At 39.2% G+C, this 15,980-nt stretch overlaps 1 protein-coding gene across 1 annotated transcript in view; it reads left to right on the top strand.

Moving 5' to 3' along the window:
- LOC126846364 (uncharacterized) overlaps positions 1 to 15,980 on the top strand; it is a 76,884-nt gene that overhangs the window by 17,673 nt on the left and 43,231 nt on the right. Inside the window, exon 2 of the mRNA XM_050585705.1 lies at positions 10,070 to 10,126. Within this exon, the coding sequence (XP_050441662.1) occupies positions 10,070 to 10,126 (57 nt within the window). The remainder of the gene's footprint in view (positions 1 to 10,069; positions 10,127 to 15,980) is intronic.

Raw genomic sequence — 15,980 nt, 5'->3', positions numbered from 1 at the left:
GAGAGTCGTCTGGGAGACGTTGGCCTCGAGCTTGACGTCGCAGGGTGTAAAAAAAAATTAAAATAAATAATAAACATATAAATAACCAACCGCCGCCGGTTTATAATTCAGAAAAACAATACGAACCCTGGTGCATAATTTGTGTCGATACTTAAAACGTAATTATCGTTTTCAGTACTCGGCTATTAGATAAATTAAACCGTCTGTCAAAATTCTATGGTATAGTATAAATTGTAATAAATTATTTAAAAAAAAAAAAAACTTTTATCGACGTTCTAATAACACATAATAAGTGGCTCATAAATAACGTTGTTTAGATTATACGCGCAACATGTTATATCCGTCATTATGCGCGCATTTTCTCAAACTATACGTTTTACCTTTCTTAAATAATTTAAATATACAAAAAAAAGGGTACGTGAGTTATACATCCTTGGCGTCCGTCCGTCGTCGCCGCTGACCTTTTATATCCAATAATAAATAAATATATATACACAAAATTATACTTAAGTGGTGCGGTCCCGGTGCCGCACAGATTGTGTGTACATCTTCTCTCTGCTCAGCAGCTGATGTTTTAATACATATATATATATAGGTATATATTTTATATTATACTTAAGCGCACACGTATAATCATTTCGGTTCTAATTGAATGCCTGTTAGTCGGTTAGGTTCTATAGGGGGATTCGTATGTGTGTAAATGCATATTATATCCTTTATTATATACATTTTTTTTTTTTTAATAATTTATTTTAAAAGCTCCGGTCGGGGTCGTTAAGGCGGACGGATATATATATTATATACTAAACACGCCAAGGAGAAAAACGGCTAATGGAAAGACAACGTAATAACACGTCTGCGGCAGCTGCACGCAGAGAGGAAAAACATACCCGATGACCGAGTGAGAGGGAAGACGGGGGGTGTACGTTAAACTGTCAATCCTCTGGGTCGAATAACAGTCATTACGGGCAACACTGAGCGAGGACCGCGATCCCTTTTCTTTTGGTCGGGTACTAAAGGCTAAAGGGCTATAATATAGTGCGTGTGGTTTTGTACGGTAAATATATCATTAATACTTATATTATATATGCCTCCCGGGTTTGGACGAAAAATAAAATTTCATTTTTTTTTTCTCTACACAATAATATATTATTATGCTCAAAGACTCGCATTACCGCGTATAGGCTATAGTCGCGTGCACTACATGCTTAGAGCATGTACACCGACTGGATGAGACTATATTCGTCGCCGGTTCGTGATTTGGGCGGAGACAAAGTTTAAATTTGGCGGAAGTCGTTTGTGTTATTTTCGTTGTGTACTTACTTTTAGCGGAAAAGCTCGTTTAAAATGTATTGCGCTCGGATACCGACTCGGTTTTTAATAGACACATATACTGCCACCACACATATCTCCCGCACACGCGTCTTGTCGCAATCCAAAGTTTTAGCGTACTTAACGAAAAGTCGTCGCGTGACTGCCGGCGAACCAATTAAAACTACATCAGCCGCAACCGGAAGCGCCACCTGCCGCACGTGGGTAACCCAAACTTGCGACACGCGTTCCTGCACAAACAAATGTTTCCAAGACGAGTATAAAATATGTATGTAAAAAAGCACACGCGACATAATAATATTATACATTGTAGTTTTTCGGTTGCAATAAGAGCGTACCGTTAAATGTCTGGCCGGCCCCGCGCCTCGTTTGTTTATGTGTATGTAGTTAAATCGGCCCGTTTTCGATTTCCCATTTGATTAATTCTAAAAGTTCATAAACATTATTATTACAGGATTGCGGGCTTATACTGCTCCCCTAGCGCGGCTCACATAATGGGATTCGGTCTCCGAGCAATCGACGACGGGCGGCGGCGGCGTAGGCTCGGGGTTTGGCAATAATTACAGTAATAAAAACTTAAGTACATAACTCTTATGCGCGACGGCGATAATAACAGTACGAGATCCCGAACGGTCGTTTGAAATTTCGGCGATGATGTCCACGGAAAACGCTTAACCCGAGCCTTAATGGCAGACAATAACAATAATAATAATAATAATAATAATAGTATTATTATTGATCGTTAACCCTCCTAGTAGGTACGTGTGTTCGCGCGTACACACCTAGTCTTGTTAAACAATTTTTTTTTAAATATATATTTTATCGGTTGAAACGTGTATAGGGTGTTTTGTACGGGTCACTCCCAAACGTATATGTTCACTATAGACTACACAGCTAACGTTTCGGAAGTCTTGCGCCATCGTCTATCGAACCAAAGCCCTCTGACCACAGTATCACTGTATATTATATAGGTCGGTACCGATAAAGCATCAGACGCGAGGTCGTCGTCCGTCAGTATCGCTTGCCGGCAGACTCCTTTAACGGTCAACGGTCCCTCGGTAGCCTCCGGGTTTGTTTCTGTAAGCTATCAGACTGAATAATAATAATAACATTGTAATTTCAACTAACCGTTTTGTATTATACATAAGATTCAAATAACCCGTATAACGTCACGGAGGAAAAAACAACATCGTTAAAATCACGGCAGTAACGTTTTTAATTAAAATCGTTGGATTTCGAAAAGGAAATTCAAACACACACACTGAAAAATGACACTATGAAAAACTGTCCCCGTATTGTATCGTCGGAAAAACTCTATATGTAACTAGTATATATTTTTCAGTGTTATGTTTGACCACTATATTAGTGTTCTTGCCCCATAACCGAGTATAATGCGGAAAGCATTGTATAAAGTTTCCAAAGTATACTTGTAGTTTTCATTTGTACGATTTCCAAAAACAAAGATTATCACTTAATCGAAAACAAAGACCATACAGTTCGACTATATTCGATCATTCGCGTTAACAATACTTATTGTGTTAATGAAAAAGTTTGTCGTCAAATATAGCACTGCGGTTATTAATCGACACTGAAGTGCAATAAATTCGCAGCGTAGGTTAAAGCTAATTAATAGCCGTGTATTTAAACACAACACGCGGCCATAAACAGCTGTCATCGCATAGGCAATAGAACAATAATAATAAAATCACTATTAGCCTTTCACCGCGTATCTGTACGCGCATTAGTAGTCTTTTAAAAAAAAAATATAATTATTATTCCGTCGGCGGTCGATGTCGGATGTACGCTCTGTGACGGCGACATGACCGACCGACTGATCGACTGCTATTCTTCTAAAATGCAATCATTTTTCGCCGGTACATGAGCCAACACTCGTGTGCATTTAAGACACATATTATAGCTGTGTCTAATAATAATATAGTATGTTAATCGGATTATTTTTGCATATACCTACTCTATTATAGCGGACAGCTGTCGATTATTATCCGGGCGGCGCGACTTATATATAAATGTATATATATATATATATATATATCTTTTTATCATAGACTAACGTTATAATATTGACCAAGAGACGGAACGAGCCGCGATACGTCGGCGGCAGATACGACGACTTTACAATGAGACTGCGTTTTGATTGTAATTGCCTCGTTTGCGCTCTTATATATGTGTATATATACATTTATACATTCCACCCGCTCTGCCACAACCACGACCCGACCAACCCTTTCTGTATTACTGTTATTATACGCCTTCTTCTCGCCGCGCATACTTTACACAGCGATCCTGATCGCAAATTAATGACGGTCCACCGGACGTCTGCTCGCTCTGCCGCTGCCTACCGCGCCGCTGTGGTGCCGGTGCCGCCGCTGCTGAACAGCAAACTAACGCGTCGCCAGTTAATATCTTTTTGAATGATACCGCCTCCGAAGTGACTAATGTACTTAGGGGAGGGTAGACCGACGGCTACTGCGGCGGGACTGTAAGACATTAACGGCCGCCGTATCTACCGTCGGGTGTACGCTTGAAAAACCATCTCCGGACGCGATTCACAATCGATTGAAAACGACTCCGAGAGCTTTGCAAGAGCTGTTGTTTTTTTTTTCTCTTAAGTCTTCAATCGTCTCCAATGTGTGTGTGTGTGTGCTGGCCACAACGCGGTATATTATGTATGGCATTCCATACGCCTATCACCGCCCCACGTTGGTCGGTTGCCAAAAAAAGTTCTTTAGTTATGTTCGCGGCTCAAAGTTAATTTGGTTTACTACGCGCGCGTTCGACTAATGTCGCAAATCCATTTCGGTTGTTTTTTTCTTCGAATAAATAAACGCCTGTAGACATTTTAACGACGCGATGCGCTTTCTACGGAAAACTTTTTATTTTCGACACGGTAAACTATAAATTCTATAAAATAAACGTTTCTCCGGCCGCCGGTTTGAAATTCCAACACCCGTCATTGTTTCACTGTACTTTGGTACAACAAAAAAAAAAACAGCTTCAATCTTATGTAATCGGATTAGAATTTTTGTTTATTTCAAGTTTAGAGTTCAGTTTTTCCACCGCTTTGTATAATATTCGAATGACACGTGTTTTTCGGTTTTAAAACAAACAATTTATGTCATGTTCACTCCTGTTCGATTTTATCAAAGTAATTTCTATTATTTAAATTATCATCAATCCATTGGTGGTAGGTTATAATATCATATATACTTTGCCAGTCGACCCGAGAGGGCCGAGACGCGATCACGGTACGGTTATTGCGGTCACGTGCGTTACGATTATAATAATGTTGTTGGGAATCCAACACGAGCACGGTCATCCGATAAGTATTGTTATTAAAGGCGGCGGGGTTAGATAGTCTTCAGACGGCAGACTCGGTCGACACAAGAACTAGTGACCTCCTACGCGCCGTGACATGGCCGTTTTGGTTTGTGATCGGAGTTAGGTCAGGGTTAAAGGACACGTCGTCTCGTTAACACGAACAACAGCTACAGTATTACCTTATCAAAGTTTGCGGGCGTGTTCCTGCAAAGGTGTAACGCCGCGTGAAGGCAGCGACGGGGAAGACTATGAAAGGAACCGCCGACGAGGGCGTGTCCGGACGGTTCTTGTCATCGGACTAGCGCAGATTATTATTACGATACACCCCGCTATGGACGAGATATGTAGTATTTGCCAACGGAACTTTGTCTGCGTGTGTGAATTGTGTGCACTCGGTATTTCCGGGAAGCGTTTTGCCGTCGTAAAGCGGAATAAAGAAAAAGATTTACCCGAGGTTATTATAAATAATGCCGTGTCGAATACAAATTCCATGATCCCTTGTTAGCGTTGTTGTGCGAATAACATCGCCATTACCGCAGCCGCCCCGCTTATTATGATATTATTATTACTATTATTGCGCGGGTTTTTGATGTACGGAATCGCAAAAACCGGCAAATCACTCACCCCAAAGCAGATGGTCAGCATTTAGCAATAATAAACACAGTGTGTGTGCACACACACAATGCAACGGTGTGGTCTCGGTCCACACAAAAGGACCCGGCACGGCGAGCCTTGGTATAATATATTATTATATCCGCTCGGTCGATTGATTGGGAAATGGCTGATGTCGTCTTGTGTGTTTAATTCGATCATTTACCGCCCGCGGTGGAGGCCAAAGACGACGGGGACTCGTTGGGACGTTTGGCCAGCGGCGGTGTGACTGACGTCGGGTTAGGCGAAAAAACTGACAATTTTTATGCCGCCAGGCAAACACAACCCTATTACTTTTTGCTACGGACAAAGCGAAAATATTTGACATTTGCCATTTACACACTACGCTATACTTACATCATCCCTTCGATGGGTAATATTTATATTCTAAATGTGTATACGCGTACATTCATGATGCGGGTGTGCAATATTGGCATGGGAAAACCGGCATTGATCAGCCCATATCGATATACCCATCGTTTTCTCTCCTGTAGTCACCCCCGGGGACCGATTTACGCACTCGGTTCAGTGTGTATTTCTTTTGACGAAACGGCGGCAATAGTGTCATATGGTCGGCAATAAAAAAAAAAAAACACTAGCGGTTGTATAATATATCGGTATTAAAAATGTTCGCAGAAAACAATAAACACAAAATCCCCCAAAAACGGCAATCCCGTTTTTGAATTCACCACAATTGTACTACCTAGTAATAATATTGCTATTGCCAAGTACAAATATTCATAATTATACTGCCCCCATGTTTTTCCAAAAATTGTATGTGTTTGTCGCTGAAGACAAAATTGGTAAACTACAATTCGCGCAGCTGTTGTCTCCAAAGGGAATATCGCGGTATCGTAACTGTAATTGTAATAATATTATATTGTAGTACATATTACATCTGAATCGACTGCTCGCACAATGCCACAACACTATTATTATAAATCATCTAATATATATACAATACATAACATAATGTTATTAGATTTTCGAAAACCGTGGTTTTGCTAAATTATTAACGGAGATGCGCCGGGTTGCAAATCTAATTTAACCGTAACACATGGCCAGCGGTGCGGTGCGGTTTTATCGCCACGGTTCGCCGTGTATACCGTTTTTTTACTCGTCATAAAAAAAATAGTGTACACGATTTTACCAAAAAAAGAAAAAAAACAGTCAATATACAGCGAACGTTGTCTAATTTGAAAATTTTAAAACAAAACTTTTTACCGTAATGTTTCCAGGAATTGAAACACTGTTGTTTCAAAAGAGAACAATACATTTTTTTTGTTTTTAATTGTTATCTCGACGTTTGTGAATACACGTCATCTATTTAATGTATACTTCTTCGACTTAGATTAGATTAAGTGCTATGTAATAAACATTGTTTTTTTTTCTAGAACTTTAATCGCAAAACTTTTATGAGGTCGGTTCGCCGTAAATAATTCCGTTCGGATAAAAAATGTGTTCGGTGGCGTCTGACACAAAAAGAGAATATCTCATTTTTAAAAACTTTTCCAAAACCATCCTGTTTTTTTTTTTTTAAACTATACAAGCAAAAAGCAACAAACAAGCGAAGTATGTATATTGGGCCGAATGTTTTGCAATTTTATTCAAACGTTCGTCATCTATCATTTGAGTTCGGCGTGTATTTTTCTCTGTGAACAATATTTCCTGCTTGTCGCTTCTCCTCGTAACGTTCCCCAACTATACATCAGTTTTACACAAAATGTTTTTTGACAAATAAGATTCTGAAAAAAAAATATATATATATACAAACGATTAGTCGAGCAACCCGATGTGTGCTGTATTGTATTGATGTGTGTAAGCTGTTATTATGATATGTAAAAAGAATATCAAAGCTCCTCGGCTCAGACTTCTCGGCCGTTGAACATTGCAGGTGTGTCCTTTTTAGGGCGAAGATTAAAAACATAATAATGGCAGACGCAGCGCTGTAGCGACGAGCGTAATCTGAGCGAGCAACACAAAGCTCTTCCGGCGATCCAGCAACTTTTATAATGGCCTTTGGAATGTTATTATCAAAGTTTTCGTTCTCTCCCTACTCCGGTCGCGGCCCGAAAAACATAAACATTAACGAATCCGTGATACACAGTTAATTTGGCCGCGTCCCTTTATTAAGAGTCATTTCCACCGTCGCCTCCTCGCCCGCTACACCTCACACAAAGTCGAGAGTGGAGTCATCGTTAAGCCCTAACGGTTGAGGTCATCCAGATAGTCTCGTGCGCCCGTTTTGTTGCTGTACAAGTGCGTACAACAATACCGTTTCTAATAATATACTTTCTCGAGTACTTGCTTTTCCGCTCTCGAACATCGAGCAACACATACGTGTTTAACGGCTTAACAACAAACGAAAAAAAAAATTGTGAAGGGAACACTCTGTGGTCTAATGGACGGGGTAGGTTACGGCGGAATCAAGATTTGGTCTCTTTTTGCTAGTTGCTTTGAGACCTCGCATAAGCGGACGGCTATATTATGTTGTATCTCATTTATAAATACAGTTTTAATTAAAATAATAAATAAATTGTCACAATAAACGTCTCAACTCGATAGTCAAACGACAACAACGATTTCAAGTTAAAAATGAACATTTAAAATGTAGTATGCATATTGTGATTGTGTACAGACAACTCGCGTTAAAAGTGACATAAATTAAATCATAAGCATGCATACAACGATACTGACTGGACTAGTCGGGTCGTAAAACCTAAAAGAGTTGAATACGCGACGTATATGCATTTGTATGTATTTATTATGTATACAAATTATGTGTAATATAAAGAATGCAAGAGCACCTATATTCTTTTTCGCAGATATATGTACATATGATAAGTGGTACGAAATTAAATTATGCGCGATTACAATAGAGTTTGTCCGAGGAGAAAAACATGATTTTGTTTTATGTGTAAATCACGGGCGGGAAATCACCGTGCGAATTTCCCGGGGGACGCGACTTTTCGGGGGGGGGGGAGGGTTTAGCATTTTTATTGCCCCGGTGCGGTTTCCGATGTCCGATGTCTCTTTGATTTATTTTCCAATTACAAACGACTCCGGGAGGAACAAAAAATGTACGTCATGTATACACGTATACTATATAGATAGCAACGCGCTAATTAGCCTCTTTTGAACGCCACTTCCGCAGTTGACGGATCGAATTGCCACGGCGGCGATCCCCAACGCGCGCTTTAATGTATTCAAATCAGCCGGGACCAACGAATAAAACTTTATAAATAACAATTATAATATATTGCATCCGGCGCGAGTTTCAAATTGAAGCTCTCCGTCGCGCCCGCCTTGGACCGCAAGCGAAAAGCCATGGTTTTGTTGTTTGCTTTACAACGGTAATCGTTAATTTTAACCATGGCTAAAATATATACTAGGTTATTGCATATCCCCGCTTTATTATATCATCAATTCTGATATAAAGACCTTTATAAAAATAAATAAATGCTGACCCATACGCTGCCATTTTATTTGTATCGTCGAAAATTTCGATAGAGAGGGGTAAAAGCTGCATTTAGTATATTTAAGACATGATTTTACCCATCCGAAAGCAACGTTCGAGTTGAGTTTCTGCGGCGTGTTGACGTTGGCCACAGATTTATAAAGGATAACACATTTGTTTTGGCGTCAACGTTAGTTATCTGTCCATTGGTGAACAAATCGGTGAGCGTGAACGTACATTTAAGTACCGTTGTTCGAACGTCACTATGAGAGAGGAGACGACCCTATTGTTTTCTCTATCTATGTATAGAGTACGGCCGACGATGTTAAACAATTCCAAAGCCATATCCGACGTGGTATAAGTCCTCAAATAGGCTTTAGCGCAAAAACATATTTTAGCCTCTACACGGCGCACACATCAGACGCGACCCATTGGAAGTTTCGGTTCGCTTGGCAATAAATATTGTGTTAAAATATCAGCTTTGCATCTCGTGTCCGACAATTTGAATATCGCCGAAATTAGTTTGACCGGCAAACGTTGGGTGCACGTGATAACAATGATAATAACATAACAATACAACAGCAGCGCCGACAAGGACACACAAAGGGGCATTATTATTATTATTGTTATTTCCTCTGTTGATCCCTCTCCTATTCTCTCAATAAATGGTCGCTCCCTAAAGTTTTGCATACAGTAATAATATCGTTTGATGGTACTCGCATGCTCATCCGGCTTATTCATAACGTTTTGTTATTGCAGTATTACTTATATCGACAGACGCCTTTACAGTTATTAAAAGAAAAAAACCTTCTCGCGCGAATTAACTCATTCCGTTGTAAAACGCACTTAACGTTTATTATTTGCCCGGAAGCGGCTTTAGACCTTCGAGTCGAACGGCGTGGAGAATCCGTCGAACGATAAGTTTATGAGCCCTCGAAGGTAACTGGATTTCCGCCTCGGGCCGCTCTCTCTCTCCCTCCCTCCCTCTGTCGGTTTCCAGGGACCTGTGCCGGATTAAAAGCCAATGATCCCGTTTTGATTCACCGTAGACTATATTATTATTGGCGAAACGCTGACGGTGCACGTACGCGGCTCTGTGCCCTTCGGCGCGATTTTATAAGCGTGACGACAGCGCGATTCCCTAGGGTTAGAGCGTGCAGCCTCTCGCGGAGGGCTCTCGTACACGGCCAATGCCGTGTGGAACGCGTTAGTCATCGTCTATGTATAATAATAAATATGTGCCGTGTATCATCCATTATTAATGTGTGTTTTTTTTTTTTTTTGTTACAGCTCGTGCCGAGTGAAATGGAATCCACGGATTGCGAAAACAGACCAGATTGCTGGAAAGTGAGTACACAACGCTTTTATATGCATAACAGCTTTAGTCCGTTATCCGGTTCAAAAACGTATAGTCTATCAGCATTTTCCCCGCGCGTGTACGGTAATAATAATAAAAAAAAATACGGCGCAAAAGGGTGGGATTTAACATTTCGCTGAATCTTAGTCCCGGGGCCATATTCGACGTCGTTTCCGCGGGCTGTTACAACCCCGGCACCGCTTCGGTTTCGCACTAATAGTTTCCACACATGCCTAATATACTTTCAAAACACGGTGGCCGCCTTATAACGTTTGACCGGAATTTCTTTACAAATCGATACACGGTATAACGCGCACGGTAACACAGCTCGCGGGCAATCCCGGGAAACGTGAATGGCATTTTGGAGACATTCACACCTGGTTTTTCTCATAACCGTCACCTATATAAATACCCTTGGAAATTGGCCTTTTACGCACCACCACCTTTTTTTTTTTTTTTACGATTACTATTTTTATTATTATACGCCCACTAAACACATTATGCTCGGGTGGCAATTGGTATGTATCCAAACAAAAACCAAACAACCCGTCTTGGGGGGGTAGTGACGGCGGCGTACCTTTACACGTACACATATATACGGTTAATCCGGCACACACGGCTACTTCTTCTTTCCTCGCGACCAGGTGTTGCCGGCTGTATACAATATTCTCGTATACAAACACACACAGAAGAATTCCAAAGGGATTTGATTCGTATACACGAGGCTTTATTTTTTTTTTTTCTTTGACACCTCTTCCATTCAAACATATTATGCGATGTCGGTCTCGTTACACCCTCCGTCCCGACCGGAATATTATTAGTCACGGTTTGTGGTGCTGTCCCCGCTGCCGTGCAAACGGTATCCGTTGCTTTGTAGATACCTATTATTGTTATCATCATCGCCGTCGGTAGTATACATCAGTGTTATCGATATACATCCATCCATAGCCGCCCGCGAATTATAAACATATTTGTCACGCAGATTTATTACTCACGGATTCTGTTATTGTATATTTTTTTTTGAAAGAAAAATAATTCCGCGCACATCTGCTCCTGGCGGTGGTCATTACACCGATTTGTCGCCGTTGTTAAGTAATGTACCTACGCCTTATTTTCAACCAAAGCGACGGCATTTGCGCGTTGGGGTGTGTAAAAATGACATAATTGCATCGCTAATAAGGCCTCCGACAACGTGCGACCCTGTAAACGATCTCAACTGACCCGTGTGTTTTCAAACGACCTGGAAATCTGCTTAATTCACCGTATATACGCGCCTTCGTATCCATTAAGAAAACAAATTGCTGATCGTCTCGTATCTTTGTGCGCACACCAGTTGTTTGCCGTACACGTGTACTCTGTGTTATAGCTTTGGTCTTTTTGAAATATACACTCTCTTATCCGAAATCCATGGCACGGGGTGCCTACTCGAGTTCCATACGGATTCAGAGATAATATTTGTAATTAAATAATAAAAGTCTTCCGGTATAAAAAAAAACAACGTCTATAAATACTACTGTATTATAGATTAAAACCTTTAAAACAATCTTATAATGAACGATTCGAATTATCTTGAAATTGAGTGTTTTAACAATTGAAATAATACAAGGTCAGTAACAAAATAGCTGATATTTTACACAATTATTATAACTACTATGCGAACACTGCAATAGTTTTGTTATGGGGCGTACAATAATAAAATGTGTAAATGATTATAATTAAGAAAATGCGATGTTGTCTCCAATTTGCATGAGAATCAAAATAAATATTATGAAACAGTAAATATTGTTTCGTTGTATTTGTTTTGTGTTATAACGTAAAACGTACTTTTGTTATTAATTACCGACTGCCACGAGAATTCCAGAAAAAAAAGCCATACAATTAATAAAAAAAAACGTAATTTGAAAACCTGGTCAACCAGTTTTGGTCGTTATCGCCTGAACTGTATGTATGTATTAATATTATACAGTACAGATATTTTCGTTTAATTAATTAAAAACGGTGTATGAAACAAGTCGCGTCGCATATAAATAATTATTTGACCGCTATTAATTTCCACTTAGTTGATTATAATATTATTACTTCGCCAGTCAATTCATTAGGCGACGGTATACACGAAAATCAGCATAATATTATAATAACTTTTGTGTATAACTAGGAGGAGGGGCACTTGTTTGACATTGATTAGCGTAAAGCCTCGCAGTGACCCGTGACTTCCAAGTATTGTTTTTTATACAATAACATTTTATTGGCCTGACCATGGGTACGCGCATATTTTTATCGAGGAAATTGTTTTTTTTTTTTTTTTAAAGGTTTTTCGAGTCCTATGTGCCGTGTATGTGTATTGTTGTTATTATTTATATGAGATTTTTATCACACGATTTTTGTTTTCGGCAGTACACGCTTTGTATATATTTTTATTATAGTAGGTAAGGTATTGGTAACGAGCAAATGGATTGGTGACGTATACACTATTAGAAGATGCGATACGGACACAACGAATACCGTGAAAAAAAAAACAATATTATTATATTTCGTATAACGAGTGTGTTTTGTTTCATTTGTCAGTCTGCCATCGCCGAGTCGGTCCCCTTCCGCCTGCAGGCTGTAACAGCAACCCAGACGACACCGAGTCGGCTGTTGTAATCACAACAGACCTTTCTGTTTATCGTCAACCCTCCCTACCGCCTCGATCGGTCCATTCGTCCCGGGAGGGTTGTGTCTCGAATATCCCGGGGCACCGTCCTAAGTCACGATCGGCGACGATAATATTATGTTATTCCGTTTGTTTTTATTCCTAATATATAATATTTGGAACCTATACACACACCTACTGGTACAAAAATACATATTATCATAGTGTGAGCCACCCGATGTGTGCGAGAGATACGACCGAAAGATAAACGATTACCGACGTGCTGGGTCGCTGTTGGGGCGCGACGCTTAATAACTAGGCTATCACCTCCCCCACTACCCTAAACAGCCGGCGCCGCAACACTTCTGGGTAAAATAATATCAACAAGTAAAAAAAAACTACGTCCATAATATAATATTTATATATTGTTTGGGAGACGATGAAATTACACGGTGGTCATCATAATGACTGTGCAGCGCCAACCTACGATACTGTTTCTGTGTCAATAATTATTATAATACTTTAAATGTGTAGAATATATAATTTCGTCCGATTCAAAAACCCAGTCATTATTCGATCGAAGAGGATTAAGAACTAAAAATGATACCCCCCCCCCTCATCCGGTTCGTCAGTCCCGTTAAACGACAGCCGCATCAGGTAACAATCGTGAGTTGTTGTGCACAAACCCTGTAATCATCGAATGGGAGAAAATTTTAAGTAAATGCACACCGCTCACGTTGAAAACAGCTCACGGTTTCTACAAGCGCAATACAAGTCTTAAGATTTAGACCTCCCGATCGATTTTTTTTTCTAATGTATTTTTTTATGTTTAATAAAACGAAAACCTATCGCTGGCAGAAAAATACAATAAAGTATATTACAAAAATATCGTGAAAATGACAACATGAATATAACTCTACAATTTTCTATTGTACATATATTTTAATAAATTTTTCAATTGCTGTATACAAACGCTGAAGTTCGTCGTCAGAGAGTGTTTTTGTCGTGTAATAAAAAAATATGTATTATAACATCGATTTCGCTTGGGATAAAATAATTTTAACTCGGCCGACCGTAAATAATTCTTAAATATTTGTTTTTAAAACGAAAACTAATGTTCCGGAAAAATGTATGGAAATTAATATTTATTATTTGGATACCGTTTATTGTGAGATATTTAACGCGCGCTCTGCCAATAATTCTGTTCGAGACATTGACTTTTTATAAAAAAAAAAAGGAAGAAGATAATAAAAAGAGGTATATAATCGTCAATTAACCATACTAGTTATGATTATTGGCAGTGATCAGAGGGTGGAGGAACTTTGGATGCTAAACAACTTTAAAATTAGTGCTACATAATTTTTATTATTTAACCCCCCTCCCCTCTGATCTCCGCCAATGGTTATGATAATAAATATTACAAAAATCACGTTGCTTTTTCGTACAATGTATATTTTTTTAAAAATTGCTTAATAAAAGTTATTTTTTTTCAAGAATTTTTTACCACGCCACAATTGCACGTCGACCGTTGGCATTTTTTTAATTATTACCGTTTTACACGGTCGAGAGACTGTGGATTTTTTATCCTTTTTTTTTTTTTTTTTATTTAGGCTTATACATAGAACGGTATACGAAAGAAATAATTAGTCATTTGACGCGGGTGTCGTACTATGACACACGCGAATTTTATATTCCCACATGAATCCGACGTGCGCGTGCCGGAACTTTTATCCCAAAGACCCTTTAGGGTCACGCGTGCGGCCGACGCTTCCCAAGTCACATTGTGTTTCACATAGTTACAAGTTACAGCGTTTCCACGCCGATGCGGTCTTCCAGAAAATCCCATTAGGTCGACACTTCTTTTTTTTTTTTTTTTGTTCGTGTATTATGTCTTTCTTACTTTTATCTGCCCCTCTCTCTCTCACTCTCCGAGTAAGCCGTACGGCACGCAAAACGTATAAAAAAAACCAAAGTAATAAAAACCAAAATTTAACGACCCTCCCCCCCCCACCTCCGGTCACGGAACAACTGTATAATATACATTACGGTGTTATCGTTGCGTTGGCCACTAAGGTGGAATCCGGTATCATATCGGATAATTAAAAGTTCCCTTAAACGCGCATATGAAATCCTAATAACAGTATAATATAAAAGCGCCCAGAGGTCGGTAATAACAAGTGTAAGTTTACTTTAACTATGCCGTATAATATAAACACACGCTTGTGTGTATAAAATAATAATTAAATTTAACGATCCGTAGATAAACGTATAAAAAAATTATACAGTGTTATAAACGAGGAGATGGCTGCTACTTTTTTATCTTTCTTAAGTAAATGCCGTTTAGTCTTATTGACTGCAGTTGTGTTGGACTATCGGTTTGAGTTTGACCGGTCGGCGCCTTAGAGGAAACAAGTTGGACATTTTGAAAAAAACCTAATTTTTTTTTCACCATTTTCTCATAACTTTTTTTCCAGTTGTACATATTTAGTTGAAAATATTTGTTGGTAAGCAGAAAATTCCGTGACTAAAACAGTTTAAAATCTACATGTTTTGTATGTCATTGTATAATAATTGTTTCATCCGGGAAAATCAATATACATTTTTATACGGTTGGAAAAAGAGGTACATTCTTATTTAGATTCTCTCACACTAAAACGTATAGTACTGTTTTTAAATACTGTCATAGTCTGAACTAAACTTGGAGATTCTCTAATTTACATTCATGTGTATTGCAAACACCGCTGTAAAAAGGTTCAGTTTATGATGGGGGGAGGGGGGTTGTTCGATTGTTTGTTCTTGTTGCCATATCACGACCGATGCGCGCTTATAATAATTACACATACAGTGTTTTACAATAATAATAATTGTACACCTAAACGGCAGTCACGTCCTCAGATGCGCCTGGGGAATACACATACGGGCTACCGGCTCTGGTACGATAATGGTCGAATCGAAACGTTATAATAACAACAATCATAAACTCTGATAATTTCGGTCGCGTCGTGAACGACCTCGGCTTAATTATACGGTTACCCTTCGAGTATAAAATACAGAATAAGTGTAGCCGAGTATAGCGATAATTCCGTTTTATGTGCGCGTTTACATTGCAATCGCCGGACGATAATGAAATAATAATAGTAGCGACTAGGGTACATATTAAATATATATATAATGTTATTTTTTTGTTTACCGGTCGACGGGTTTACCGAAGA

Source organism: Adelges cooleyi, unplaced genomic scaffold, assembly GCF_023614345.1.
Source record: "Adelges cooleyi isolate 19-005CV unplaced genomic scaffold, UGA_ACOO_1.1 ACOO_flye_CR_arks_rails_tigmint_CR_PRNA_9, whole genome shotgun sequence".
Lineage (NCBI taxonomy): Eukaryota > Metazoa > Arthropoda > Insecta > Hemiptera > Adelgidae > Adelges > Adelges cooleyi.
Note: the sequence above shows the minus strand (reverse complement) of the source record. Positions and strands in the feature narration are given on the sequence as shown.